The 27,956-nt window shown below is 42.2% G+C and overlaps 1 protein-coding gene across 1 annotated transcript; it reads left to right on the forward strand.

Annotated features, from left to right (window-relative positions):
• Positions 1 to 644: 644 nt before the first annotated feature.
• Positions 645 to 22,500, forward strand: LOC145418275 (acid-sensing ion channel 1A-like). Its single transcript, XM_080286719.1, has 12 exons — positions 645 to 1,210; positions 2,379 to 2,480; positions 7,515 to 7,678; positions 8,571 to 8,751; positions 9,108 to 9,158; positions 9,927 to 10,102; positions 13,363 to 13,520; positions 15,038 to 15,239; positions 16,917 to 17,009; positions 19,453 to 19,558; positions 20,440 to 20,528; positions 22,307 to 22,500. Exons 1-12 carry the CDS (start codon positions 645 to 647, stop codon positions 22,498 to 22,500), a joined length of 2,082 nt encoding a protein of 693 aa, XP_080142845.1.
• The last annotated feature ends 5,456 nt before the right edge of the window (positions 22,501 to 27,956 follow it).

The following is a 27,956-nucleotide window of genomic DNA, read 5'->3' on the forward strand; positions in this document are numbered from 1 at the left end:
CCATTTCTTCCCCCCCCCCTCTATTTTTAGTTGAAATTTCATCAAATTTCGTCTGTTCTTGTAAAAAGGAAGTTTTCTTTTATCCCCCAGTGTGATAACAATCTTTTCCACTACTATCTGAGCAATCCGAAGATTACATTCTAAATACTTTGCTATACTCCAAGCTTCTGGTTGCACAGGGGTAGCAAGGCTATTCCTCTGATACCAAAGAATGCTCTTACTTTTTTTTTTTTTTTTTTTTTTTTTTCGTGCCCGACTCTGAGCAAAGGCCTCACGGCCTATTCCCAAGTCCCAGAAATTCTCGTGTTAATACAGGAGTAGCTAACCTTTTTGCTAAGATGTATTTTTTCCTTGCTACCTCCTGACGATGTTATTCAACTTTGGAACTGGAGGGCCTAGACATATCCTTCACTTACCTCTCCACTGTAGGAGGGGTCTTGGGACCGACTGAAATAGTCCAACATTAGCTAGAACAGATGAATAAGGCGGCCTCAAGCTGAAGGGGTCATATTTTTCTCGTAGCAAGGAGTGTTCTTACCTGCTTTATGAAGGGTGACTAAAATACCTCGTTTTTTTCAGTATTGGTAAAGTCGGCCTCAGAAGGACGTGAACAAGAATCCAGGTGTCTTTCCCACCGAATCGAGATGTCCTGCTCTGGTGAGGATGAGGACCCGCCCGCCTACGACTCCATGTACCCTGAGACGAGGACGACCCAGAAGAAGTCGTCAGAAGGTAGGAGACCGAGGAGGGGCTTTGATGAGGACAAGAATTCCAGCCACGTTGCCATGAAGCCTGGGGCCACTGGAGGCTCTGTCATTCCAAAGGCAGAATGCAGCTCGTTTGAGATCGGAAAAAACCGTGGCTCAGTCAAGCCTCCAGAAAACTGTGCCTCCAACAAAGTTCCAGGAGACGATAAATACATAACAGTGCTAAACCCCAGCCTCCTCAGTACAGACAGGAGGGCAAGCTCCACCAAGGTCGAGAGGAAATCCTGCACCATCACGATCGAAAGAAAAGCGAACTCGATGAAGATTCCTCTCGGCTTCGACATATGTGAAAGGCCACAGCGTACAACCAAGGAAAAAGATAACGAAAGTAACGTCAAGAGCAGGAACGATGAGAACTCAGTCGACAGAGCCTCACGTGATGACTCCCGAAAGAAGAAGGGTCGTCTGATGGATGTTGTGTATGGTACAAAACAGGTGCTTGTGTAAGTACTGAAGTGCTAGGCTGTAAGTAATCCAGTTCTTTTTACCCGCCCCCGCCCCGGAGGGGTTCGGGGACGGGTATTGTTTTCACTCGGTTTGTTTGTTTGTTTGTTTGCTTGTTTGCTTGTTTGTTTGTTTGTCTGTCTGTCTGTCTGTTAACAATTTTACGCAAAAACTATACCGGTGCGATTTTGACTAAAATTACAGGGAGGATGTGCTATGACCTTCTCATCAACTGATTAAATTTTGGGCCAAATTGGGCCAAGGCCCAGGCTGTAGACCCCTAAAAAAAAAAAAAAAAAACGTAAAAAATCGTTTCTTTCCCGTAACTCCTTTCAAATTTGTCATATCGACATGAAACCAAAACCAAACGGTGCATCTTTCAAATCTGCATCTTATAACTTGCCTCAATACATCAGGGGGGCCACCCCCCAGTTAGCGGTAAGGCGGTCAGTGTCAGGTAGGTCGTGCCTAAATTTTCAAATGGGCATGAAATTGTAAATTTTCACCGGATATACTCCAATTTGGTATATGACATCATTGGCTAGATATCCTGTTGTGTTTAAATGTCAGCACCAAAATGACTGCTGGGGACGGATTTGCTGTGCCTTGGCACCGCTTCTTGTTTATTAATGTTTTTAATGTATTGCATAAATAAACTAAAGACATTGCAACCAATCCCATACTAACACATACTGTACACAAACTACTAAGAATATCAGGTGAACGCTAATTTCTTTTAAGCGGTATAGTCTCTCTCTCTCTCTCTCTCTCTCTCTCTCTCTCTCTGTATACATATACACACAGTAAATGAGCGCGCGCATGTGTGTGTGTGTGTGTGTGTGTGTGTGTGTGTGTGTGTGTTTCTGCCCATCTTTACATCTGTCCATCCTTCCGCCAGTCCTTCTATTCACCTCTCTCGTACTAACCTCCGCCTCCCTCTGTCCGCCTGTATAACCATTCATCCACTTGTCCTTACAGCTACCTCTTCCTCACTGACCTTCGCTTTCCTCTGTCCGTTTGTACATCCATCCACATATAATATTCTTCCATCTACCTCTCTACCACTGACCTCCTCATCCCTATGTCCGCCTGACATCTATCCATCCATTCATCTATCTTTCCATCTACTTCTCCCTCACTGACCTCCGCCTTCCTCTCCCTGACCAGTGACTTCTGCAACAAGACTACAGCGCACGGGTTCAGCCACATCGTGAAGGAGGAGCAACCATATCTCAAGCGCCTCTTCTGGCTTGGGGTGACCATGACGGGGTGAGTAGGGATGAGGCAGGAGTGGTAAGCAGAATGGGGAGACTGCAAAGAAAGCAGACAAGGTAGGGGTCAGACAGGAGCAGTAGGCAGGTTGTGGGTTGTGGGAGGCTTTATAGGCACCAGACGAAGTAGGAGTGGGGATGAGGAAAAGGTAGGCAGAGTGTGGGCCGTCCAGACGGCGTGTGGGTTGTCTCGACAAGAGTTGTCATAGCAGGACAGGAGTTGTCTAGGCAGGGTGGGAACTGTTTAGGTAGAGGAAGTTGTCTGGGCAGAGTGGGACTGCCTGGGAGGAGTGCAGTCTTACTGCACTTCTGTGTTATTTCAGCAAAGTGGGGATTTTCTAAGCAGGGTGGGTTTTGTCTAGGAGAGTGGAGATTGTCTAGCCAGGTGGGGGCTGGCAAGGTAGATGTGGGTTCTTTAGGAAAAGCGGGGGCTGTCTAGGCAGAGTAAGTATTATCTAGGCAAAGTGACGGTTGCTGGGCCGCGGTATATGTGTCAGTTAGAAGTAGACAGAGGAGGGGTTGTGTGGGCCAGGAAAAAGAAGTTGACAGGGAAAGGCAGGAAGAGCTGGGACTTAACGGATAACAGGCAGGATGTGGCAGGAGAATGTAGGGAGAATGGAGGTTGGACAGGGAAAGCAGAGTTTGACAATGCATAGTGCTTGTTATCTAAGTAATAGGCAGAGGTAGACAGAGGTTGTGTACATAGGTTGTAGGTTGGTTGTGTGGTGGGTAGGTTGTGTAGGTGGGCTAGGGGGATGTACAGGCGGCAGACAAAGGCTGGTCGGCAGAGTGTGTTGCATGGGTATAATGGTGTCGTGGTTGATGTGTAGGTGGAGTGGAGTTGTGCACGTGAAAAGAGTTGGCGTTAGTGGAAGACGGGTGGGCAGAAGTATATAAACAGTAAGTAAGGGATGGAAGGCAAGGGTTTTTGTTTGCATGGCAGGCAAACTGGAAATGTAGAAAAATAGAGATTGGCAACGTCGAAAGGTGGCAGAGATTGTTAAAGATTATCCGTACCCGGTAGATGATAATGATGCATGGAAGTACAGTATATTTGCAGGTTATGCGAGTATATCTACAAGGTGAGTATTAGTATGTGTGAGCTTGCAGAAGAAAGACTCGTATGTGAACGTTACTAGCAAAACTTTTGGGTAGTGGAGTTGAATGGGGACTGAAAAGATGTACAGTTAGTATGGCAGGAGACAATGCTTAACACCGTCACACCAAGGATGTCATAATTAATTTATTCTTACTGTTACTAGGCTATTCTTTTCGGCTTAGAAAGTGTCCCGTAGGAAGGCGTCACCTCATCCCACTTCGAAAAATCTCTCCTGAACCGAAGAGAACTATTTGAACATGGAAAAAAAAAAAGTCATAGGATTCAAGGAGTTAACAAGAGGGTATGTAAAAGGAAATGTTAGCAATAAGAGTCGGCACGATCTTTTTTTTTTTTTTTTTGGCAGAACAATATACATAGATTTTTTGAGGGGGATGCTTTTCTTGAGGATGGTTACAGAACTGAGTGTATAAAAATTATTGTCATTAGAAAAAAAAATGAGTCAGTAGAATAAGCTTGATGGTGGTGTGGTGTGAGGGTGAGTTTGCGGAGCAGGGTGGTGAGATAAGACTGCAGGCTGTGTATTAGCTAAAGTGTGGTCGGCAGGATCAGCACTGATAACACGACAGACGGCAACGTTAGGTAGACAGTATTATGCAAAAGAGATACGAGCTACAAATCAACTAACAGATGGACATAAACACCCAACACTATTATTCCCACGTGTAGTTACTGTCTTACCGTACTTCTTTCGCTTTACCTTTGGCCAGACTTTCGTCCTGTTGCAACTTATTTCACGTAGCTCAGTGGCAGAAAAAGACATTACTGCTGTTCTGCATCCTTTCCACAGTATTTTTTTTTGCGAACTGAATTGTATTCTAGTGTTAATTTTTTGTTTCAGTTGAGAATTAAAGATAGAGAGATGGCGATATTAGGACAAGTTAAAAAGCAATTATATTATTTTTTTTACAAATCATGAGAGAGTCTAATGTCAATCTCGTATGCTCAATTTATTAAAAGGTGCATAGAAAAAGATTACTCTCCATCCCTCTGCTGTCTAGAATGATTACAGGGCAGTGCTAATTCTAATATTGGCGTTTTCGATACCATAAATGATGGCCCGTATACAGCGCTTCACTATAGTCTGTGCACTTTAACTAGGCGTAAGACTGTCATCTCCCTATCGTGAATAATGTGTTGTAACGAGGGAATAATACTTAAATCTGGTGCTAGTCACGAAGATTTTTTTTTTTTTTTTTGAGGGGGAGGGGGGATGCTAAGCAGTGGTATTGATTTAATCTACCACTGAGCTACGGAAAGTATGCTGGAAAAGAACGAAATTAGTTAACATGAACCAACTACAGAGGCTCACTATCGTATGTGTTGCAGGGTTAGTTCTGTCTACTGGTGTGGGCGTTAGTGTGGCAGTAAGAGTAGGGAAATGACTTAATGAAGCAGGGTAGACAATGATAACGCTAACTGTGCCGCCCACGCAACACAGCAAATAGCCCGGCTGAGTGGAAAAAATGTTATTTGTGGACCAACCTGTGTATTTCTACTTTCTGCAAAGTTACAAATGCTCACATAAGAAAATAACCCCCTTACTACGATGAGGTCCCTTCAACTGTATTCTCGCTGCCTTCAAACGATTTTTTTCTTTGAGCTTAAAACAGAATTTTCGAATTACGCTGGTTAACCTGCGGCGTCCCGTTGACGTTCTTTTACGTCCACACGTTTTGTCACTGCCAATCCCATCGACGTACATAAACGCGAAAAAATTGCAAGGTCCCTAATTTGCACAATTTTCAATTTTCACGAGTCATTTTTGGTACGTATACACGTGACACCTTCCTCAACAAGATGCCAGGCAGGGACAATGCCTTACCCAGCATGACCTCCTCCCCCCCCCTGCATGCCATTGTCTCAGCAATTCACCTGTTATCAGTGACCTGGCCAGTATAGCCATGTCATGCCACGGTATGAAATCAGGGCCAGAGTGATTCCCCAATCAATGACAATGTGGAGGACAAACTTTACATAGCATTAGAGGAAGAAACAGTTAGAAATGATGATCAGGTAATGTGGCAAAAAAAGGTCAGGTATTAGTGAGTGAAACAATGCTTATAATGCCTATATTACTGCTTGAAAACCAATATACTCTTGTACTACATATAAATTCTTAACAGTAAATAAATAAATACCGTTTATGAGTGGTGTGAATTAGTTATCCTCCCATAGAACTCGTTTTCTTTGGTGCCAGCCTGATAGAAAACCCAGTAAGGTAAGGAGGCACTCCTACCTGTAATGAGTATTTTAAACCTCAGGTGAGCGATTTCTCTATGAATTTTCGATGTTTCTCACCAAAAGCGAAGGTTTGAGCCAAAAAAAATTTTTTCCTAAAATGGTCGGGATTGGGGGAAGTCAGTGGTGGAAAAGTGGTCGGGATGGGGCGGGTTAAATACAGGGTGGCCCCTATATAACGCTTCTCTTTTACTCCACTGGGCGACTTCTGTGTTGTGGGAACGTCTTAGTTGATGTTACCAGTGTCTACACTCCACCACGTATTCAATGTCCACTCCCTCTGCCACACTACTGCCTACAACGGCTAATTCAGTCGATCCCAAAACACATAAGATGCTGCCAGGCGAATTTTTTGTGGAGTCCTATTTACAGACCACTCTGTACAACAGGGCTATTCAACTGGCGGCCAGTGGGCCAAATCCCGCTCTTGAGTCGTTTTTGTTTGGCCCTTTTACCGACTCACAAGAATACAAATAAACAAGCATAAAACAGAAAGTTCTGCATTTTTCTTTTTACCTACAGTATGTACTTAATGGAAAATGTAAACGCAAATAATATATGAATTTCTCGTGTCATTCTGTGTATAAGTGTTCAGACAGAGGGAAAAAATACAATGAAATAATGTATGGCCCTTTTGTAAATCTGAGTTTCATATTTCGGTCCTACTTTCAGAGTAGTTGAATAGCCCTGCTGCACAGCATATCGCTCATTAAGTTCTTCATTATGATCTGCGTTTCCTCGGCTAAATAAAATAGCGTGGCATTAGTTATAATAAAAATAAAAAGATACAGATAAATAAATAAGCGAATAAATAATTAAACATCGTACAGAGGGGCGTAATCGGAATGGCATAAGGAGAATTCGAAACACATCTTCCGTAGCGATGTATTCAGCTATTAACAGACTGGGGTTGATCAGCAATACCACCACAGTATCCTTTTGCATGTTGTTGATGAAAGCTATGTCAATATTAATGCGATATAAAGACAAGAGAGTGTTACGATGTATTACGCAAAGTAAGTAGCTAACGATGAGGTGCTACGAAGTCTCCCACACTATAACAGGAATTCGTTAATGATACCAGTGAAAGAATGGATTATTGCCACAGGTCATTCCATGACATTCCCTCCATTATCCACGATCTACTTAACTCTTGTATGGACAGGAAAAAGCCAGAGTTCTATTCCAGCTAACGCCAGACGATTATATTCAACCAAGAGTGAGTCGTGGCAGCCCGAGAGTGTTAATTACTTCACTGCCATGACGTATTATTGTTGCCAGCATTCTTTACTTAGCTTTGGAGGGAAGGTTCCAACTAGAAGAATTCGATACAGCCTTCCTTCTTATCTCCTTCACCGCCAGAGGTACGTCCTAAATTGAACAAAATCATCTTTTGATAGCAAGAGTAATATGTAGCAGTACTTTGTCGGAGTGGAGAGGTTAATATGCCTATTCCTACCCGCCCCCGTCCTCCACATAGCCAGACTGCTGCTGTAGCGAGCGTGTTATAGCAACCTGGGAGTGTTAATACCGGTGCCATTGGGCGTTTCATGGTCAGGACAACTCTGATAATATATTCCAATTTTGGCCAGACAATTATATTCAGCTGGTAGTGAGTCAGTGCAATCTGAGAGTGCTAATATGCCAATCTCTTCCCCCCATCCACCCACCTAGGCTGCTACTGTTGCTCTCTGCCTGCTACGAATTAACCAACTCGGCTCTGGTTTCGCGGGGCACCTCCACCGAAGTCATCTACCACGACGTCCACAGGCAGGGACTCAAAATGCCCTACATCACCATCTGCAGTCTGTCCGGCTTCTGGAGGTCCAAGCTGGAGTGTGAGTATTGGCATGTACAAATTCCTTACACTTGGCCTAAAATTGCCGTCTTTCCTCTTGGATTTTGAAGTGTAACTGGAGATAAATACAATGATATGATGCTAGTCACGAAAGATTTGCTAAGGTAAGCTTATACTACGTAGCCACTGAGCTATGTAATGTAAGCTGCAAACGAACGATGACCTGGGTCAAGTTAAGTTAGGGGCATATTGTTATACTCTTTCAACCTAATGGAACTTGGCTACTCCCAAAGTTGAGTACCAACTCGTGGTTGCATGAAATTCTATAAGCCTTACTTTTGAGACAGGCATTCGTTCCCGTAGGTTACTAGTCAAATAAACCATGCAATCTGATTACACCTGGCAATCAACTATATTGCAAAGGGTTAGAGATCTTTGTCATGCAGGTTAGAACAAATGCATTATATCAGTAAAAGGGTTAAAATTTAACTGGCTACATGCCTTCCATAGTCATAGCATTCCGTGCAACAAACGGCCTCGAAAGGATCACCAGGTCTGTTGCTGTTTGTTTTTCCATGTATTTCTTGGCATTAGCCTTCATTTTAGCTTCATATTCTCTTGCACAGGTGACAGATCACAACGTAACCAAGTCCCTGACCTTGTACATGTTAATGGCTGTGCAGGGTGTGGAGTCGATCAGTCCAGATCTCGTTGCTGACAATACTCCTCCCTCTTTTGTCCCTCCATATTCTATCTCTTCTCTTTTACTTTCTCGTGATTTTTTTTTATTTCTTACTGATTCCTTTTTGTTTCTCGACATATTTCCTTTTCCCAGGGTACATAATCCTTTCCCTTCCACTTAGAGCCCTTGATCCATCGCTCTAAACGCATTTTTATCCTCTTTATCTTCTCCTCCATCTCTCCATCCTCAGATCACAACGTAACCAAGTCCCTTGCCTCGTACCTCCTACTGGCTGTGCGTGGCATGGACGTGATCAGTCCCCTATTCATGACAGACCCTAAGAGGAACATGGTGCTCAACGGGGACCTCAAGAAGTACCTCAGGGACCACAACCTCACCATTACCGAGATGGTCAATATGCTCTCGCCGGAGTGAGTAGCGGATTCCTAAGCTTACTAAAAGGGTCTAGCATGAGTTGATAAAAATAAGCGCGCGATGTTGACTAACCCTTAATTCCAGACAGTCATTTATTAGAGCCCTGATGACCTCAGTGTGTACTTGGGTTCTCTGCCATACATACATACATACATACATACATGCTACGAGAGATCTCCATCACGAGTATGCCTGATAAAGTGGTCAAGCCATGGCAAAGATAGAAAAAAACGACATTATCATACTGAAGAGGTATTATGTAATGTCTTCACTGCAAGAGCTATTTCCTAAGCGGAAGTAACTCGTTTGTCAGTAGCAAGGGAAAAATTAATGTACTGTCTCTGCTCTTCAGGTGTGAGGAAATTATACTGGGATGCTTCAGTCCCTCAACCCGGCTCAACGCGTGAGTATATTTCGATGATCAGTAGACTAAAAACGAGGAGTACTTTGTTCAGACTATTACAATACAAAAATGAGACATGACTGATACTCTGACAGCAAGAATGACAGTAACAATGCTCACAGCACTTCTTAACCCTCCCAAATAGTTAATCCAGCTATTATTATTACCATATTTATATAAACACAGCTTGACTCCACTTCCATGTAAACTGTCTTCAGCAAGACTATATTTATGATTTAAAGTTTATAATAATGATAGCAGTAGCATAAGCAGCACTACCAGTATTAAGCTTGAAGTTGCAGCCTATCTACTCATGACAATAACAATGAATGTACCAGCAGCTGCAGCAGTAGGGTTGCAGTGAGCATTCGAATAAGATTTGTATGATTGAGACCCCCGTTCTTTCTTGTAAGAGCTGTTAAGCTTACCTTCACGAACAGACACTAATTCTTTCACCTTACTTGACCAAGATTTTCGTCTATTTGCAGCCTAATTTCACCTAGCTCAATGGGAGAAAAAGACACTGCTGCGGCTCTACATCCTTTCATAGCACTTTTGTAGCTACCTTAGCATTCTAGTTTTAATCTTTTGTTACAGCTCAGTAATTAAGATGGAAATAGTAAAAAAAAAAAAAAAAAAAGACTGGAAGGACTTACTTTTCAAGCCTGATGCACATGTCAACTGTGAAGTACTGATGGCATAGGGCCGTAGAATCGACTGACTTGGATATGCAAGTTAGGATAGGTATGTTACTAATTCCAACGGCAGCTCGCTGTGGTGGCGTGGAGGAAACTGCTGCAATGACACCTTCCGTCCCGTGATGACTTCCCTGGGTCGCTGCTACACCTCCCTGAACTACGACACCACCTCCTTCGTCCAGACCATCGCTGGCATGCTGGGAGGGCACCGCATAATCTTCGCCATCAACCAGGACGAGTACATGGGTAGGTGCTGCTGCAGAGGGATTGCCTACACGTGGCGGCACCAGTATGCCTGGGCGGTGGAGCCTCCCAGTTATGCGAGTACCAACATTCCTCAATCCTCTCCCGACGGCATCACTTCCGTCGTCCAGATCAGCGCAGAGCGTCTTTGCTGTCAATAAAAACGAAAATTTGACTAGGCAGGCATGGTTTTATGTTAGTTTTATGTTATTTTTACGGCTTTCTAAGTTAATTCCCCTCCATTTAGAGCGTTGACTTCCGTGTTTTATCATTATTTTGGGGGGGCTCTTGCGAAGGTCTTATTATCGTAGTTAACAAGGATGAATACAAGGTTGAGTTTGACTGGTTTCTTATATATATATATATATATATATATATATATATATATATATATATATATATATATATATATATATATATAGCGTCTGTGGTACAGTGGTAGAGTGTGCGTTTTCGTACATGGGAGAACTAGGGTTCTCACCCTGCCAGGGTAACAAACTTTGGGAGCGCTCTTCCGGCCACGTACTGCTTTGATAGACATAAGGGATGCTGTGGTTGAACCAGTACAGCGAACTTTGTATGCTTGCACCCAGTCGGGTTGTGAGGGCCGATTACACTTGGTTCATAGATTACACACACATCCAAAGCCACTCCAACACTACAATCACACTTACAAGCACTTCTCACCCTACATTCAATCTCTATCAGACAGCCTAAGCCACTCGGTAGAGATACATGGCTGTGTCGTCCCGACTTCAGTCGGGATAGGCCGGTCCTGCAGCGGACACTCAACCGGCTGATGATATATATATATATATATATATATATATATATATATATATATATATATCATCAGCGGGTTGAGTGTCCGCTGCAGGACCGGCCTATCCTGATTGAAGTGGGGACGATACAGCCAGTGTATCTCTACCAAGTGGCTTAGGCTGTCTGGTAGAGATTGTATGTAGGGTGAGAAGTGCTTCTAAGTGCAATTGTAGTGTTGGAGTGGCTTTGGATGTGTGTGTAGTCTGTGAACCATGTGTAATCGGCCCGCGCGAGCCGACTGGGTGCAAGCATACTTTATAGTAAGCGACACTGGTTCAACCACAGCACCCCTTGTGTCTGCCAGTGCAGTGCGTGGCTGGGTGAACACTCCCAAAGTTTATTACCTTGGCGGGGCGCGAACCCTGGTTCACCCGTGAACGAAATACACACTCTACCACTGAACCACAGAGGCTCCATATATCCATCCATCCATCCATCCATCATTTAATCCTACGTTGCCCCATGAGGAACGTAGGAGCCCGGGGCTAGGAAAGTTGGTCCCGGCATTTCAGAGAGTGACCACCCTCACTCATCCCTGAGTGGCATTACGTGAGCGATAATCCCCAACCATCCCTTGGATATAAACCTTCACCGGCTCAGTCCGATTGGAGCACCTATATTACCCACCAAACCACCAGGAGCCAAAATTTGGTTATATGGTTACCACCCAGCATAGTAAATGGTTTCCTGGTGTACAGGAAACCATTTGACTTGTCACTCAGTGTAGAGTCATCCACAGACTGGACACAAGAGGGAGTGTAAAGTCACCCGCAGGCAGAAAAAAGAGAAAAGAATGAAGGAAAGAAAGACAGAAGAGGATGGATGGAAAGAAGGACGGGGGAGAGGAAAGGGCAGACACCCGAGAGCAGTACTACAAGTGAGTGGATGGTGAGCGCCCCCACCTACCACATATACGTATGTACATATATATATATACAATTATACATACACACACACACACACACACACACACACACACATATATATATATATATATATATATATATATATATTTACGTATATATGTATATATATGTATGTATTTGTATATATATATATATATATATATATATATATATATATATATATATATATATATGTGTGTGTGTGTGTGTGTGTATGTATGTATGTATGTGTATTTGTATATATATGTACATACCTAAATATACCGGTATGTATTTATCTATATATGTACAGTATATATATATATATATATATATATATATATATATATATATATATATATATATATATATATATATATATATATATATATATATATATATATATATATATATATATATGTGTGTGTGTGTGTGTGTGTGTGTGTGTGTGTGTGTGTGTGTGTGCAGATTGATAGACAGATAGATGGACTGATAGATAAATGGACACATCCAAATAGAAAGTAATAGATACATCAAATAGAAAGATATAGATAGATAGATATGGCACCTTCATTCAGACCAACATTAGGCTTACGAGGTATGACTTTGTCCTCGACATAATGAGAATTTTCTGTTGCTTTTCCGATTAAATGTTGTGGGCTTTCTGAGTTCACGGAGGATTCTGAGGACAACTTGGGATCCTTGTGTTTTTGAAGGTGTTTCTGTCACTGTCAACATAGATATGTACGTGAGAAAGGATTTTTTTTTTTTCCACCTTCTCCTTTGTCCAGACGAATGCTGGACTAATCTTGCAGGGCACCACATCATCTTCCCTTGAATAATTTTCTGCTCCTTCTCTGCTCTAACAGACCATCCCCTTCTTATTTCTATTTTTCTGCCTCAACAACCCATCCCCTTCTTGTTTCTCTTCCTTTACCCAGATGATCACTCCTCTGCCTTTCCATCCCCTTCTTGTTTCTATTCCTTTACCCAGATGATCACTCCTATGCCTTTCCATCCCCTTCTTGTTTCTATTCCTTTACCCAGATGATCACTCCTCTGCCTTCTCTCTTCTTCTCACTTTTACCCTGCTCTGTACCCTTATTCTACTTTCACGGCCTCCTTTTCTTTACTTTTATGGCTAAATTTCTCTGTTGTCTACCCTATCTCTGCTCCCCTCCCCTCTGTCTCTTTGTCTTTCCGAACACGACCACTCTTCTACACCAACTTTCTCCTTCCAGACACAGTACGACTACATAACAGTAAGCCCCACCTCCCTGACCGATGCCGGTGTCCACGGCCCTTCCTCGTCCCACCCAATTCTCGACAGAATACGACCACAAGATACCTCATTGGCTGAAGATATCTCCACGTCTTCCTACACGACTACTTCTTAGCCTGCTTTAGTCTCTCCGACAAAATACGAACACAAAATGCATCTCTGACCGAAGTCGGTATTCACGTTTTCCTACACTAACATTCCTCATCCCCCCCCCCCCCCGTTCCTACACTTACCATTCCTCAGCATTCCTTTTTTCCTCTCTCTCTTCGCGACAGAGTACGATCAGAAGATAGTCTCCACCACCTCCCTAGCCGAGGCCGGTATTCACGTCTCGCTCTCCAACTATGACCTCATGCCCTCCGTGGCCACCAGCATGCACGCCACCCGCATCGCACCAGACACCGCTGCATCCGTCGCCATATCCGTTTCTATGGTCAGTATTAATAAAGTACCAGAGACACTGAACAAGACAGACCTGAATGTCGTAAGCTTCAGAGATTTTCTAAAGCAGAGTAGTACAGTAAATTTTTTATCGCTCGACAAGTCTATACCTTGGTGTCTTCCATTATTTTTTTGTATTTTGTGTCCGGATCTTATTGACTTAACGAGATTTTATAAAGCCTCCTCTTCAGTATCTATTTTGTGTATTACACCTATATATACCACATAATACGCTCAGCATCGCCTCATACACTGCTCCTCCGACATCATGTCGTTTTCTAGGGTCAGTACTAAGAAGGTCGCATTCTCGTTGACTTAGAACTTTCATTACACCTTTTGCTCCCTGAGGATTGGATGGAACATGTCAAAAGTCAATAGGCCAGAGTGTAGAAAGATGGAAGAGGCCTTTGTCTCACAGTGGACTGATTCAGGTTGCTGCTGATTTCCCTATTGCAATGCACGTAATTGGTGCATATTTTATGAATATGACAAGTCTGTGAGCTTAATGAGAGATTTGGAAGTGTGTGAGATTAATGTGTAAAGACAACCCTGTGGAAAAAAAAAATGTCAAATGGTTAGAACTGAATGTATTTCGATAAGTTCTCGATATTTCTACATTTCTCTCTTTTTTCTTGCTATCAAGTCTTCCGTAGCAAGAAGTCTTCCGTAAGGTACGGAAAAGTGACATACTGATATTCCATTGCAAGAAAGTACTAAATGTATGGAAAAGTTACTTTTTTGCTTTGGATTATATCCATATTTCTGCAGAAACAAACTTGTGTCTCTAGGCTCTAGGGACCAGTTCCTCCTGGGGACCCATAACACAACTTCATCCCATATAACTGACCTGCCCACTTGTCACTCGTGAGCAGTGCGGTCGCTGCAGTATGTATACTCACGTGAGCCACAGCTTCTGTTCACCCTGTACGTCTATCCTTGGCTGAAAGGGAGTCGTAGCATTGTCTTTTTCTCCCACTCCAATTACCATCTTAACAATGGACAACAGGATTTCGTTTGATGTGAATCCCTGACTGTATCTTCCCTTCAGCCAGGTCAAGCAGATATTCCGGCTCATAAGTCAGGGGCAATAGATGAGTCAGTTGGAGGTACAGCTATTGTAAAGTATTATTCCAAATGTATAGATAAACGAGGGCAAAAATGATCACAAGAGTCAGAGGTAATGGAGGTATGTAACATCCACCACCACTGACGTTCTAGCACAACTTCTGACTCCAACTCTACTTCCTTCGTGACAGACTTTTCGACACAATTTTTTTACTCCAACTGTACAGTACATAAAGTACTGCTGTGTCCATGGCATATTTTTACATCTTTCTTGTCTCCGTTTTGTTTCATGCATGGTATTCCTCGATAGGACTTTTCTTTTCTTCCCACATTTCATGTTATCTCTTCTCGCCTCCTCATCCCTCTTTCCTTCTTCTCCACCTTCTCCCTCTTCATCTGTGTGTCTGTCTGTCTCATAGCAGGTGCTGCTTGATTTCTTTGCAGTTGGACAGGAGCGAGCAGTATCAGGGCATTTGGCCGTGGTCCCAGCCCTCTTGTGTGAGCCGTGAGGACTACTTGAACATGGACGTAACTGAGAAGGCCCAGGTGGAGCATAACATGTACTTCCACACGTACTACCGCACCTGCCCCTTAGCCATCGTAAACTGCACCGCCATAGCCTTCAGAGTGCCCAACGATACCACTAGTGAGAATATCGTTCTTACATTTTCTATAAATGTGAATTATAACTCGTTCAGTCTACCTGTCTACCCAGTGACACCAGCTCTTCTGTCTGTCTGCCTACCCAACAATGCCACCAATGAGAATTAAACCCTTCATTCTGTCTATAGCTATTAATGGTCAGACGCCTTAATGCCGGAGGGGATGGCTGTAAACGGATCGCCTCCATGTCACCTGCCCCCCGCAATCAGGCTGCCCTATCTCCAACTCACACGATCCTCGCTCATATACCTCTGCACCTCATACTCCCATCTCATCCTCGATATCCACATCCCCCTCCCCACTTCAGTCCAGTGGCATTTTACTCATTTTATACTTGCTGCTTAAGCCCGAATTTATTTAGTTCACGAGAGCTTTGGAACTGCAAGGGTGGTTAAATATACCCATCAGCAGTTGTACCGCAATAGCATTCAGAATACCCAACAATACCACGAGTAAAGCAGCATCCACACCAAATGTATGCTAGCGTGGGCATTTGCGGGCTGAAGTTATGCATCAGGGCAAAATTAGGTTTTTCCAGAGTCTGCTTACCGTTCATATAATATAGTGTACGTAACAGTTGTTTTGTAACTGTAGCGGTAGTGTCGTAGTGTGGTGGTGAAACAACTGTAGTAGTTGTAGTAGTGTAGTAATAGTAGCAGCAGTAGTAGTAGTAACAGTAGTAGTAGAAGCAGTAGTAGTAGTAGTAGTAGTAGTAGTAGTAGTAGTAGTAGTAGTAGTGGTGTTATATTGTAGTGGTGAAGTAAATAGTACTAGTAGCAGTAGTAGTAGTAGTAACAGTAGTAGTAGAAGCAGTAGTAGTAGTAGTAGTAGTAGTAGCAGTAGTAATAGCAGTAGTAGTGGTGTTATATTGTAGTGGTGAAGTAACTGTAGTAGTATTTTTATAGAGTTGTTGATCAATCTTAGTGTCTGGCCGAGTTGACACATCAACCTCAGGCAAACAACCGGTCCTGCAGGGTCGTCCTGTGCAGTGAACCAATGTTCCTGAGGGATTGACAGCGCCTCACCACAGCGAGGCGAGGGGGAAATAATGTGAAGGTTTGGTTCCTGGGTGGGCGCCCTATTTGCGTGTTTCCACCAAGTTAGCAGGAGCACATATAATCACATCACCCAGTAATCTAATTATATGGATACCAGCCAGCGTAGTAAATGGTTCCCTCGGTTACAGGAAACCATTTGGCTTGTCACTCACTGTAGAGCCACCTGAAGTGGGAAGCAGAGTAACAAAAAGCGATAGAAAGGAAAGGTAGATATAAGAGGAGAGGAGGGCAGACACAAAGAGAATAAGAAAGGGGAAGGAATAAGGCAGCACTACATCATGTGAGTGGATGATGATCGCTATCGCCTAATGATACAGAGTCTTGTAGTGTACTGGTGGAATAACTGTACTAGTAGTGGTATTACAGCGGATTTTAGTGGTGGAGCCGTAGTGTAGCGGTGAAGTAACTATAGTTGTAGAATTTATGAATACCGTACAGTAGTTGTGAAGTAACTGTAGTAGTAGAAGTAGTAGTGGTGTTATAGTGTAGAGGTAGAGTAACACGCAGTAGTGCTATCGAACATTTTAGTGATGAGGTAACTACACTGTCGTGGTGGTGTCGCAGTGTAGTGGTGCTAAAAATTATATTACTGTTGTTTGCAGGGGAGTGTGAGCCAAAGGACATATACAACCAGATGCTGCTGTACGAGGATATGATGGAATGCGTTCACACAAAGCTCGACGAACGCAACACAAGTACGTCAAAATTATGGGTCCTACAATCATCGGTTTAACTCCTTCAGTCCAATGGCGTTATTCTTGGCACCTTCAGACGATTTTGTTAAATTTGAGAGAGAGAGAGAGAGAGAGAGAGAGAGAGAGAGAGAGAGAGAGAGAAAGAGAGAGAGGTTAAAAGACTCTCTGGGACCTTTTCCTTAGCAACTCAACTTGCATGGTACAGCTATTTATTCTGCTCTCTCTCTCTCTCTCTCTCTCTCTCTCTCTCTCTCTCTCTCTCTCTCACGTCGACAGGGATCACAAAAAAAATATTAAAGATCTAGTGAACGCACCATAGAAAAAAAAAAAAAGTTAGGAAGAGGTGCTAGGAACCACTTAATCTGACTAAAATATGGGTCTCACACTGTCTTGCTTAATGCCGTATTCTTTGTGGTACTAGAGGCACAGTAGCATTTTTTTTTTTTCTGAGCGATATAGTATTCCTGTTCTACCTTGATATTCTTTTTTGAATTGTTTATATATATTTTTTTGTGCCGACACTGTCTCAGTAACATACAAGAAGATGAAAATGTATAAGCAAAATAAATCGCTGAGACAGAGATGATACGAAGCCTCCTATGCCATCTAAAATATGGCTCTTGTTTGCGTGCTAAATCAATAATAATAATAATAATAATAATAATAATAATAATTAATGGTAATAATAATTATAATAATAACAACAACAACAACAACAACAACAATAATAATAATAATAATAATAATAATAATAATAATAATAGCAATAATAATAATCATCATAATCATAATCATCATCCGGACCTCCATTCCCACCCTGGGACAGTGTGAGGAGTAATAATAATAATAATAATAATAATAACAAAATAATAATCGGGTAATAATAATAATAATAATAATAATAATATCAATAATAATAATAATAATAAATAATAATAATAATAACTATTAATAATAATAATAATAATAATAATAATAATAATAATAATAATAATCCACCTCCTTCTCATCATCATCATCATCATCATCATCGTCAGCATCATCATTTTAACTCCATTTCCATCGCTACTAGTTCATCAACGTCACTCACATACAAGAAGAGAACAGACAATAATTTTCATTAACATTTTCATTGTATATAATTGTAATGATACATCATCCTCATCGCAGCCTTTTTTAACACCAGACACAGAATATCGACACAGTAACAATCTCCGTCAATACCATCATTTTAGTCATTGTCATCAGGTTAACATCGTCATCTTGATCATCATCCGATTTCACACAATACCAGTATACACCTCAACAGCCATTTTCTGATTGAATCAGTGACAATCATTATCATTACTATCCCTGTCGCTCATTTTGCACAATAGCTGTGCGTCAACACCTCTTGCTGATACTGGAAGGTGCAGTTTTCATCATTATAATTTTCAATTATGGTATGGCAGCTTTAACTTTATATATATATATATATATATATATATATATATATATATATATATATATATATATATATATATATATATATATATATATATATATAAAAGCGTATTAGGAGCCTCTGTGGTAGAGTGCCCGTTTTGTACACGGGTGAATCAGGGTTCGCGCCCCGCCAGGGTAATAAACTTTGGGAGTGTTCATCCGGCCACGTACTATATTGGTGGACACAAGGGGTGCTGTGGTTGAACCAGTTTCGGATACTATCAAGTATGCTTACACTCAATGGGCTTGCGCGGGGCGATTACACTTGGTTCACAGACTACACTGTAACACATCCAAAGCCACTCCAACACTTCACACTCACAAGCACTTCTCACCCTACATACAATCTCTACCAGACAGCCTAAGCCACTTGGTACATATCCCATTGGATCCCAGGGGTGCTGGGCGAGGCATGGCACTGGGTGGGTACTAGGCGTACCGCCCTCCGCCTATCGGCTCATAGTCGCGAAGCTCATAGGTCCCTATCCGGGGGTTCCCTACTTTATAAAGGCTTGAAAAATCCCAGTTCTGTCCAATATTCCGGACACCGGGCTCCAATGGGATATACATTGGCTGTATCGTCCCGACTTTGGTCGGGATAGGCCGGTCCTGCAGTGGATACTCAAACGGCTAATGATGATGATGATGTAAGCGTATTAACCGCCTGATTCAACTATCATATTACATCCGATTATTTTCCAATCATTATCATCTCACTCCACTCCGACCATTTCACGCTCCACCATCCCACACCCAAAATCCACTCCTACCATTTCACATCCACATTAACCACTCCATTATTATCATTTTCACATTCACATCCTCCGCTCAACAACTACCACCTCACATCCACATCATCCACCCCACTGTTACAATTTCACAGTTTCATCCACTTTAGTGCCACATCAACATCTTCCATTCCATTGCCACTACCTCACAGCCACATGATCCACTACAGGCGTGGGGGGACTGTGCCAGAACACGATAATCAACCAACAGAACAGCCACACCACGCTGCTCAAGGAGGTGATTGCGGGCCAACACGGCATCACTATCAAGCCAGAGTAAGGGAGAAAGGGGTGGGAGGGTGGGGGTCATGTGTGTGTGTGTGTGTGTGTGTGTGTGTGTGTGTGTGTGTGTGTGTGTGTGTGTGTGTGTGTGTGTGTGTGTGTGCGTGCGCGCGCGCAAGTGTACGAAAATAGAAATCACATCTAAGAGAGAGAGAGAGAGAGAGAGAGAGAGAGAGAGAGAGTCGTGTTTCAATATGATTTAAAGTCACCTACTGTGTTCCTACCTATTTAGGGATACCATCAGTTTTTCGGGTAACAGGGAGGGAGTTATGGGACGTTTGTATAACTGGGTAGCTCCACGGCCTGGTTATATCGGTGACCCCGTCAGAAGGCGTCCCTCTCCAATACTGTACTCCTATGGCTGTATCTAAGCGAGAATGAAGGATAATTATTAACAGATGGCTGCAGTGTATTTAGGTTTTCCTATGGTGCAGGAAAATTATTAAGATATGGCTGTTGTCTTTTCAAGTTCTCTTGGATGTTAAGCGTGTGATTAATGGAAGAGCTATACCTAATTTAGACCCTCCTCAGGAGTGATGAGGGTCCAAGTCAGGCCTAAAATGTATCTTTCCAGTAAACATGATTACCTTAAGCTACTATAAATCTTTGGGTACCTGGTGGTCTAGCAGCTGAAGCACCCCAGTCGCAGTGACGACCTTGCGGAGGTTCGATTCCCAAATTCGTTCCTAGGAATATTTCGATCATGCAATGGCATTTGGTAATCTAGCTGTAAAAGTACTGGACTGTGGTAGCCTAGCCTTTGACCTTTATGTCTTGAAGGGGGTAAACTGGGAATAGCTGCCACTCAGAGTGTACATCTCTTCCATGCGAACCCTTGATGACATGATGTATTAAATGTGTGTGTACATCCACAGCGCCAACGTATCCATGATGAACGTGTACTATCCTCAGCTGGCCTACACCGAGTACCGTGAGAGGGTCCCCACCATATTTACCTGGTTCAGTAAGTCCTTGATTCGGTCTCACTGGCTTATATTACATAGACTAATACAAGAAGGCTCACTCTCAAAGAATGTAACACTCGAATGTCTGATTTGGCCCCTGTGACCTTTTTGATAGCGAATCTTGGTTTACGAAGCCCAAACAGGTTTGGTTTTGATTGGCGCGCGCCCGCGTAAAAATGAAGTTTTATCAAATTTTAACCAAATTTGATGGAACGGTTGAGGGTCAGTCAGTAACTTATTGTTTAACAGAACAACAGGTCAAAGGTTAAGGTCTCAACGCTAGATCAAATGTTAGCCTAACAAAATCAACTGAAGTTTAGCCGCATTTCCATGGACAAAAAAGTCAAGATATCTTGGCTAATCCTGATAACGCATACTGGCTATCAACCTGATTACCCGTTTCATAGAGCACAGATCTCAGTATGAAATTCGGTCGTAAGCTTAGCCAAGATTAGTGAATGTTGCTCCCGAAGGTTTTTGACTGATCTTGAGTGATACGGACTTTCCCACATTCAGTGTGTCGGCTTCCCGGAGGAACTGTAGCCTCCGCGATGAAGTAAACAGTTCAGTGGAAACTAGTTTAATGTTAGTCGTATGGATGGTACTGTTCACACAATATGATATGATTAAGAGAAACATGTGACCATATGATCAGCTAAATTTCTGTTCAGGCAAAACTCCCCATATTCAAAATTGCTGCCAGAATTGACCGAAAGTGATTCCAACTTACAATTCTCGCGAAAACGCGTCTTTTTTTTTTTTTTTTCTAAATCAGGCCAAACCTAGGGGAAACGACTGAGGCTAAGGATAAACGAAGTGATTCAGTTTTAAGAACAACCATTCAGAGTCAAGGTCAATGATCGACTTGTGTGTGTGTGTGTGTGTGTGTGTGTGTGTGTGTGTGTGTGTGTGTGTGTTAAAATAACCCAGTTTTGACCAACGTTTAACCAAAAGTGAAAAAAAGTGAGTAAACATGCTTTTTTTTTTTTTTTTTTTTTTTAAGCACAGTAGGTAAAAGGTCACATGGCAAGGTCAGTTTATAACAGCTTTTATCCTATTTAAACCACTCTCTGAAAGGGCTGGGAAGACGGCATGGATAGAAGGATTCGATTTTGGGAACACTCATTCAAAGGTCAAGATCAAAGTAAAGGTCAAATGCCAAGGGCAACTCAAACAGTTCTGACATGGTCTGAATCAAACATGGTGGAAGGGTAAAGGATCATGTCAGAAGGAAGAGCTTCAATTCTGAGAACAGTCATTCAGGGATAAAGGTTACATGGCAATATCAAACTTCGATCCGTATGTCTTTGTGAACAAAATAAAACAATCTTGAGCCGATTTGGATAAAAACTTGGTTGGTAGGTTGAGGAATACCCAGAGATTTTTTTTTTTCTTTTTAACAACAATAGGTCGTATGTTAATGTTACAAGGTCAACTTAACGAAACCAAACACTGTGGAAGGGCTCATGTTAAAACAAAATTAGATTCGATTTCGAGAATAAGTCAAGGCCAGGGTCACCAGACAAGCCAACTCAATCAGTTTTGAGATGATTGAACCAAAGTTTGTGGTTGGGTTATGGGTTAGGCAAGAAAGAAGTTACTCGGTTTTAAGAGTAATTAATCGAAGGTTAAGGTCGTAGGGCAAAGTCAAATATTCGGTCCTTAGACCAGTTGGTAGGGGTGGGTGTTGCACTGATGACTGTCCCTTCTTGTTACTGGTTCTGTGGGAACTGACTGAAAGGCAGATGAGTCATAACTCCCCCCTCCCCCTCCTCAGGCAGTCTCGGGGGTCAGATGGGGCTGTTCCTGGGTGCCTCCTTCATCACACTGGTGGAGCTGTTCTTCACCATCTGCCGCGTCATCAGGGTACCCGTCTTGGGCATCTTCAGGCTCGTCTACACCCGCAGAAAGAGCAAACCTTATAATGATACTGCATCATCTTCAGTATGCCATGTAGCTCCCAAACAATAAAGCAACTTCAATTTTCCTAGCACCTGAGATCCGATGAACTGCTTTAACCGCTGATAACACAAGCCGGTGGGTCTATATATTTTAACTTCCTAAATCCAGCGACTCTCTGTCTTTCTCTCCTATGGCTACCAGACATGCTTTATAAAACTTAGGAACGAGCCCTCATAGTGAAGGAGTCAATAACTTCCGCCAGCGTAGTTGCAGGAGGTTATGTATTCACCTCTGTTTGTTTGTCTACAAAATAGACCAAAAAGTTATTGCTGGTTTGCAATGAAATTTTTTGGATATGTGGGTTATGGTCCAATGAAAAGTTTATTAAAATTTTAGTGGTGATCTGGGCTGAAGTCCTGGTTCAAGATCGATTTTTGTTTGTTTATCTATATTATATCTAAAAAAGTTGTTGAATGAAAATTTGTGGGTATGTAGGTCATGGGCTAAGGAAAAGCGTTTTAAATTTTGGTGAAGATCTGAGTTGTCTCTCACATGTGTTGGCAGAGGTATGATCTCTGAATTTGCTTAACTTGCTAAGGCTATACCTAATCCTTCCAGTTCGAAAACTCTCCAAGCCTTAATTATTTGGTTTGGAGACAGCTCTATTAAAATTAAAAATGGGTCACTGGATTAAAGGGACTAAGCCATTTCTCGCTGAAGGGACTAGGACATTTCTCTTTGGCACAAGAGTCTTTGTACTTTTCTTCCTTAGCAAACATCGCAAATAAAACTAGACAGCATTCAGAGAACGTATACCTCCGTCAACGCCTATACCAGACAACTCAGATCACCACCATAATTTAATCAACTCTTCCTTGGCCCATGACCCACATATTCATAAAATCTCATTGAAATCCATCAATAACTTTTTGAGAAATCTTGTGGACAGGCAAACATAAAACAGTCCTGAATCGAGACTCGAACTCAGATCATCAAAATTTAATAAATTCTGCCTTGCTTCACGACCTACATGTCCACAATATTTCGCTGAAATCCTTTTTTAGGATATCTTGTGGACAAGCAAAGATGAATACATACCCTCTTCCAACGAAACTGGAGGATGTAAAGGGTAATTATAAATTATTTTTGTCTATTACTGACGTATTAACACATCTGCTTTACCGACAAACATAAGGACTGGATAAAATATCTGCGTAACTATGTCCACATATATTTATTTTTTTCTGCCATGAATGTGGCTCAGTGATGACATATTTCAGCACTGTGAACTTGCCTACTGTATTTGCTGTTGCCCAACTCTGTTGCCAGTGGGGCATGTAACTGGTCAGTCTGGGTTAAGTGAGATTTAACACCATGTTGACCAGCGATAAGGGCAGGATGAATGACTTACATGCAATCAACTTTTTATTCTGATTACTTATTGTTACACATTTAATATGCCATGTTGTGCGGTCTGGGATGTTCAACCAGATCTGAACGAAGGAAAATGATATAGGCCTACAAGTTTTTGTGAAAAGCTCAGAGAGGTAGGGAATATAAAAACAAAATCTGATGAGATAAATGGACAGCAAAAGATCATTAATATCTATGTTCATCAATTTTAAGGTATAAGGAACATAGTAATGTCAAGATATTTATTTAATAATATTGTGCATGAGCTCTAGAGCACTCTTTTCTCCTATATATTAAATATTTTTAAGTATATCCTTGTCTTATTTTATTAACTTAGTAACTTGTGGTAACTTAGCCTCGTCACACTCTTGTACTAACTGCCTAGCATGGGCTAACAGACCTACTGTCCTCTTTTTCTCTTGTTCATATTGTTACAATTTTAGGGCTTCGTTGACAATAACACGTAGACAAGTCAGGCGGTTAATGAAAGACAGATGAATGTTTAAGCTGGATAAAACTGTAATGGGATGGCAAAGTATCACAAAATATGTTATCGGACTGATGTGGTTAATTGCACCTGCATACTGTAGAGTGGGTTACTCTGTAGTTTACATTCCCAGTGAATAGCATATGTAAACGCATGAACCTGGCAATGATCACACTTTTTTAAAATTTACTACCCAAACTTCCCACGGCTTTCATAATACGGTATATGAACATTTTTCCCATCTAAATTTGAGGTGAAGTAGGATCATCATAGTCATCTCTAATGCAGTGCTCCTTCCTGGGAACTGCCGCCAGCTTATCTTGTCCTCACACTCTCCTTTCATTCAAACACTCTTCCAAAAAACTGAGAATTCACGTGAGAGTAAAGCTATAAAAGCCTAACCAATGAAATGGACCATACGCTCATTCACACTCCATTCTGACCCAAGTGTCTTGGTTCCACCTCACAGCTCAAACCATCTCAATTCGCACAATACCTTATATGAATCATACTTAAGCTGTTTAATATGATTGTATATTTTGTTTTATTCTTTCTAAGCCCAGACCTTATTAGCAATCCCTCGATTATCCGGACGTCCATTATCTGAACAATTAATTATCCGAACACTGGGATCTGGCTGTTCGAAACCATTATTTGTACTTTTTTTTTCCATTTTATCCGGAAAAAATGCTTGCGTCCTGGTGGAAATTATGGCTGTGCAAACATTTTTGCCCAGATGGGCCACTTTTCTCAAGTTTTTTTTTTTTCTTGTCACTTCAGGGTATGACCCTGCAGTGGTGACTGCTTGTCTGTGGCTGATGGGTCTGCTTGACCATGGTAATTGCTTGGCTGTGGTTCATAGGTCTGCTTGTCCAGACAGGATAGTATTAAACAACAGGAACAGGCTTAGTGTTGTATAATATACTGTAGTGGTCTTTTACAGTGGCTTTCAAAGTTAGGTTATGTATGAAGGGGGGCCAGGAGAGAAGTCCATTATCCAGACGGATCCACTTTCTGGACATGCCTTTGGCTCTATTATGTTGGATAATCGTGGGGTTACTGTATTCATCTTAGGGGAGACTTTAAACCAAGGTTGTTCAAGTCCAACTGTTTCAGATTTTTTATGAATGGAGGACACCTGTAATCTGGTGTATGGATTATTTTTTTTTATTCATTTGTTTTTCCTTCCTCTGTTCTATTAAATCTCTCTCTCTCTATGCAATACCTTCGCGTCCAAAACAGTAATATTGTCGCCTGAGGGTCCCATCTAGGACGAAAAACTTGTTGGACCAACACAAGACCTTATGGAAAAAATTAATAGTTACAGAATCTTCGAAAAGTGACCCTAAAAACATCAACCTAAACCTATTTTGACACCAAAACAAATTTCCTCACCATGAAAGTGCCTGTTTCTGAGCTTATCTCTAGCTTAGTAGCTCAATTATCACCAGCTTAGTATCCTGAGGAAGATGGCGGCACTTCATGGGGTTAGCAGACGGTTTCCTAGGTATGGTTAAGTAAGGAGAGGCAATAACCTAGGATGAAATGCTGAGTGCAACACGAGGTGTGTCCACGATGCTCTGGTGAGAGACAAAATCAAGTCCCGCTTGCTCATCACGTGACCAGATGCCAATATTTTATTGGACAACATCTCAAGTACATCACTTTCCTGGGCGCGGGAACCGTGTTGGACTGGGTGAGACCGTCATAGCTGTATTCTCCTCGGATTTGGGCCATTATGAACCGTTAGTTCCGTATTGGAAGTATGGAGCCGTATTACGGCAATATTTTGGATTATTATTTATGGTCTCCATCTTGGACGCGAAACGTCTTGGACAAACACATCTTGGGCACGAGGGTACTGGATAAATATATATATATATATATATATATATATATATATATACCTCCATCCATCCATCATCCAATCCTACACTGCCCCCTGAGGAGCGTAGGAGCCCGGGGCTAGGCAGTTGGTCCCGACATTTAAGATGACTGACCAGCCTCACTTACCCTTGAGTGGCATTACATGAGCAATCAACCCCAACCATCCCTTGGATATAAACCTTCACCGACTCAATCTGGCTGGAGTGCAATAATTACCCACTAAATCACCAGGCGCCAAAATTTGGTTATATGGTTACCATCCAGCATAGTAAATGGTTTCCTGGTGTACAGGAAACAATTTGGCTTGTCACTCAGTGTAGAGTCACCCACAGGCAGAAGGAAGAGGAAAGAATGAAGGAACGGAAGGCAGAAGAGGGAGTGTAAAGTCACCCCTAGGCAGAAGGACAATGAAAGAATGAAGGAAAGACAGAAGAGGATGGAAGGAAAGAAGGATGGAGCAGACGAAAGGGCAGACACCCAAGAGCAACACTACATCGAATGAATTGATGGTGAGTGCCCCCACCTACCATAATATAATATATATCTATATATAGTATATATATATATGGGGGAAGGCAGCAGGTGTGTCTGGGTTGACTGCCGAAACGTTGAAGGCCTCAGGAGATATAGGGGTGAGGTTAGTCACTGACCTGATAAATATGATTATATACGGTATGAGTGTATTGTCCCAAATGATTGGCTGAAGAGTGTAGTTGTAAATGTGTACAAAGGGAAGGGTGATGCCATGGAAAGAGGAAATAATACAGGTATAAAGCTTTTAGATCAGATAATGAAGGTAATGGAGAGAGTTTTAGAAGATATGACTAGAGAAAGAATGAATATTGATGAAATGCAGTTTGGGTTTATGCCAGGCAGTGGGACCACAGATGCCATATTCAGTGTTTGACAGCTTCAGGAAAAATATATTGGGAAGAAAAGGGATCTGTATTTTGTTTTTGTTGATTTGGAAAAGGCCTTTGACAGAGTCCCTAAAGAGGTGGTGAAGTGGGCAATGAGAAAGCTTGGCTTGGAGGAGTGGCTGATTCGGGTGGTTATGGCCATGTATGTGGGTGTTCACACCCAGGTAAGAGTGAATGGAGATTTGAGTGATGAGTTTTCTGTGAATGTTGGTGTGCATCAGGGGTCAATTTTGAGTCCTGTGTTGTTTATCATGGTACTTGAAGCCCTCTCATGTGACTTCAGAAACGGACTCCCATGGGAGATGTTGTATGCTGATGATTTGGTGTTGATTGCAGAGAATGAAAGGGAGGTGGAGGAAAGATTTAGGAAGTGGAGAGATGGTGTGGGGCACAAGGGCTTAAGGGGAAATGCAGATAAAGCAAAAATGATGATATCTAGGGTTGGTGGCGGTACAGTCAAAGAGGGAGAGTGGCCAAGTGCAGTTTGCCTCAAGGGTGTGGGAAGTAATTCCATCTTGTGTAGTGTTTGTGATAGATGGGTGCACAAGAGATGTAGTGGTATTAGAGGCAGACTGCGAGACAATGCTGATTTTATGTGTAAGGCTTGTCGGGGAGAGCAGGTGGAGATTGTCAGGTGTGAAAGGATTGAACTTGCTGGTGCGTCTCTTGAGTATGTGGAAGAGTTTTGTTATTTGGGAGACATGTTATGTGCTGGAAGTGGGGCTGGAGCTAGCTCCGTCGCTAGGGTGAGAGGTGGTTGGAAGAAGTTCAGGGAACTGTTGCCTCTCCTCACACTGAGAAGACTATCCCTACGTGCT

Source organism: Coenobita brevimanus, chromosome 14 (assembly GCF_032717465.1).
Source record: "Coenobita brevimanus isolate Jiangsu-jjx chromosome 14, ASM3271746v2, whole genome shotgun sequence".
Classification (NCBI taxonomy): Eukaryota; Metazoa; Arthropoda; class Malacostraca; order Decapoda; family Coenobitidae; genus Coenobita; species Coenobita brevimanus.

What these genes read in the sequence shown, in the direction of transcription:
- LOC145418275 (XM_080286719.1), top strand. Translation starts at nt 645, where the DNA reads ATGTCCTGCTCTGGTGAGGATGAGGACCCGCCCGCCTACGACTCCATG. An exon ending in GGTACAAAACAGGTGCTTGT is followed by an intron (nt 1,211 to 2,378) that starts GTAAGTACTGAA and finishes CTCCCTGACCAG; the next exon opens with TGACTTCTGCAACAAGACTA. An exon ending in GCTCGACGAACGCAACACAA is followed by an intron (nt 17,010 to 19,452) that starts GTACGTCAAAAT and finishes GATCCACTACAG; the next exon opens with GCGTGGGGGGACTGTGCCAG.